The sequence below is a fragment of the Kryptolebias marmoratus genome, linkage group LG2, assembly GCF_001649575.2.
Source record: "Kryptolebias marmoratus isolate JLee-2015 linkage group LG2, ASM164957v2, whole genome shotgun sequence".
NCBI classification, from domain to species: Eukaryota; Metazoa; Chordata; class Actinopteri; order Cyprinodontiformes; family Rivulidae; genus Kryptolebias; species Kryptolebias marmoratus.
This window is the reverse complement of record NC_051431.1, coordinates 3,036,714-3,039,318: the sequence shown is the minus strand read 5'-3', so window position 1 is coordinate 3,039,318 and position 2,605 is coordinate 3,036,714. Positions and strand designations below refer to the sequence as shown.

The 2,605-nt window shown below is 39.0% G+C and overlaps 1 protein-coding gene across 2 annotated transcripts in view; it reads right to left on the bottom strand.

Moving 5' to 3' along the window:
* Positions 1-208: 208 nt before the first annotated feature.
* Positions 209-2,605, bottom strand: part of LOC108248946 (cullin-5) — a 16,611-nt gene continuing 14,214 nt past the window's right edge. The window contains exon 19 of one of the 2 annotated variants that reach the window (XM_025011069.2): positions 209-1,543. In XM_025011069.2, coding sequence (XP_024866837.1) covers positions 1,349-1,543 — 195 coding nt within the window. In that variant the 3' untranslated portion in view covers positions 209-1,348. The remainder of the gene's footprint in view (positions 1,544-2,605) is intronic. The other variant, XM_017438014.3, reaches the window with a different exon arrangement.

Here is a 2,605-nt window from a genome sequence, read left to right as displayed (position 1 = left end):
AGGACTGAAGTGATGCCTGCAGTAAATGTTTGAATATTTACCAAATATAGAAACAATGACATGCACTGAGTGGAAGGAGTTTTACAAACCACTTTGACTTTGTTTGCACTTCCTCTTCTGACATTTAAATACTGATCAACTTTAAGCACTGTGTGTTTAAAAGGGATTTGTGTACATCGGTGTAATAATATCCAAACTAAAGCTGAGATTATAGTACTCATAACTTTATTTGTAACCAAATATACTCAAGTATAGAACATAAATAAGAGGAAAAACATGTACTGTTGTCCAAGTGTTTCTGTTGGGGTTTGAGTTTCTATTTTACTGACACAAAAAAAAGTTACCTGGTCACATTTTTCAGTCTCCACCTTTGATTAAGTTTGCATTTATTTTCACAATGTCCAGAGCATGGGTTGTTTGACACCAAATAAATAGTTCCAAGAATGAAAACTGTCCAAAAAAAAAACAAAAACAAAAAAAAACATTTGTTCAGTTGTGCTTACAGGGCTTAATAAGAAAACTAAATATCAGCATTAAAACGAAGGCTGATCCTAATTTCTCAACCCCTTCACGCACAGTCTCGAAGTGTGATACGTTTTCCGCTGGAGGGGAAAAACAAAAATAAACAAAAAATAATAGAGCAGCATGCTGTTGAAAGTGCACATACACATACACACATCTAAAATACACACCATGCACCCGAACACACACTCACACACACTCGCGCACACACACACACGCACGCACACAATTTGGCAAAAATACTCCTCGGTGGTTTCAACAAGTCCTTCACCGTGTCCGCTCCTCCTCACTGGCAACTTTGACTTGAATTTTTTGCATTCCCGGTCAAAAACAAAACAAAACCAATGGCGAAAAGGAGGGATGCAGGATGACAGCTGCGGCATCGTGTGAAAGCGTAACATCAGTTTTTATCCTCCTCTCGCTCCACATTTGACCTCCGTCTCCTCTGCAGTCCACGTCTGAGAAAAGTAAGGCAGGAAGTATTTATTTTATTATTTTAACTATTGTGTTTTTCTTCTGAGCTTCTGGCAAAAAGGCTCCCACTGCCGTGACCTTCCCTCGATCAAACACTAGAGGGCAGCAGAGACACACAGACAGACGGGCCCCATGACTCAACGCTACATCTTAACCACGCCGGCGTCTCACAAACAGAAATAGCATCCACACTTTCAACGAGCTCTACCCATCCTTCACTAACCTCCCTGCTCATCAACACCTCCCTCTCTGTTCTTCTTTTGTTTCTCCTTCGGCTCTCCACGTGGGATTTTAAAGCGCCAGCTGCAGGCCAGCAGATAAAAACGGTAAAAGTGCGCTCCGTCCTCGCTGCCTAGGCCATGTAGATGAAGGTGTTGATGTCAGACTCGTCCCTCTTTATGTACTTGTGTTCGATGAGCCACTCGATCTGCTCCTTTATCATCTTCTTCTGAGGCAGGAACATGTTTTTCAGGATTTCCACGAGCTCCGTCTGCAGCTGGGCGTTGCTGATGCGCTTCCTCATCTTCATGATTTGGATGATAGCCTCCTAAACACAAAATAAAGACAGGTTTACAACTTGGTGTGATTTATGCAGACTTAAGATAATAATTATCACCTGCCGCCAAAAGGTGAAAGGCAGGAAAAAATGGTTTTGTGTCTTTCTCAACACATACTCCAATATCTCTTCTGATATTGTGGAAAATGTTAATCTCAAGATTTGACTACAACTCTGTAATTTCTCAACATACCATGAACTTAAACTGAGTTACTGAGTGGGGGGTGCAGGAACATGGTGCAAGTATGAAAAACACATTTCTACAAATTTAAAGGGATGACTCCAACATTCAGGGGTGGAAATTGAATATTTTTATGCCAAATTTTTATCAGCCACTCAATTATTTTACCAGCCACTATTTTTTGTTGTGACAAAAAGTTATTTCATATGATGCTGATGATCATCGCAGGTGGAAGCAGTTATGGTGCCCTTCAAGCTGACTACTCTTGAAAAACAGAAAATAAAATAGCTTCTCATCACAACACCTAATTGGTGTTAGACTGCATGTAATCTGTAGTGTAGCATCATATGGGTTTGCAGTGAACTGTTGTAATATTTTTACGCGGGTTTTCTCCGCCTGAAGTGGTGTTTCACTTTTATCTAAATAACATTCGGGTCAAATGTTATTTAGATAATTAATTTTCCAACAACAACCAGTTAATTTACCAACATGTCTTTAACTGTGTTTATTTCTCTCATCATGGACAATAAGTCCTGTGAATTTGGAGACATTTGTTTTTTTTTTTTGCAAAAGTTACCAGGGGGGAACCAAATATTTCAGCCGTCTGAAATAATCCGTTCCCCCTCTAAAACACAGGACAAAAATAATTTACCAACAAGTCCTTAACTGTGTTTATTCCTCTGTATTATGATATTACTAGCACCTTTTATTCCTAAAAGAATGTTTTTTTAATTTAAGTCATTATTTATTTTAATTATGAATTGTTTTTGTCCACACAGTCTATATTGTCCATAACAGAGTCTGTCTGTCTGTCTATCACGCTAGCAAAACAGTGGGTTAACTTCGCCAAAACAAGTTGTTTGACCTTTCAC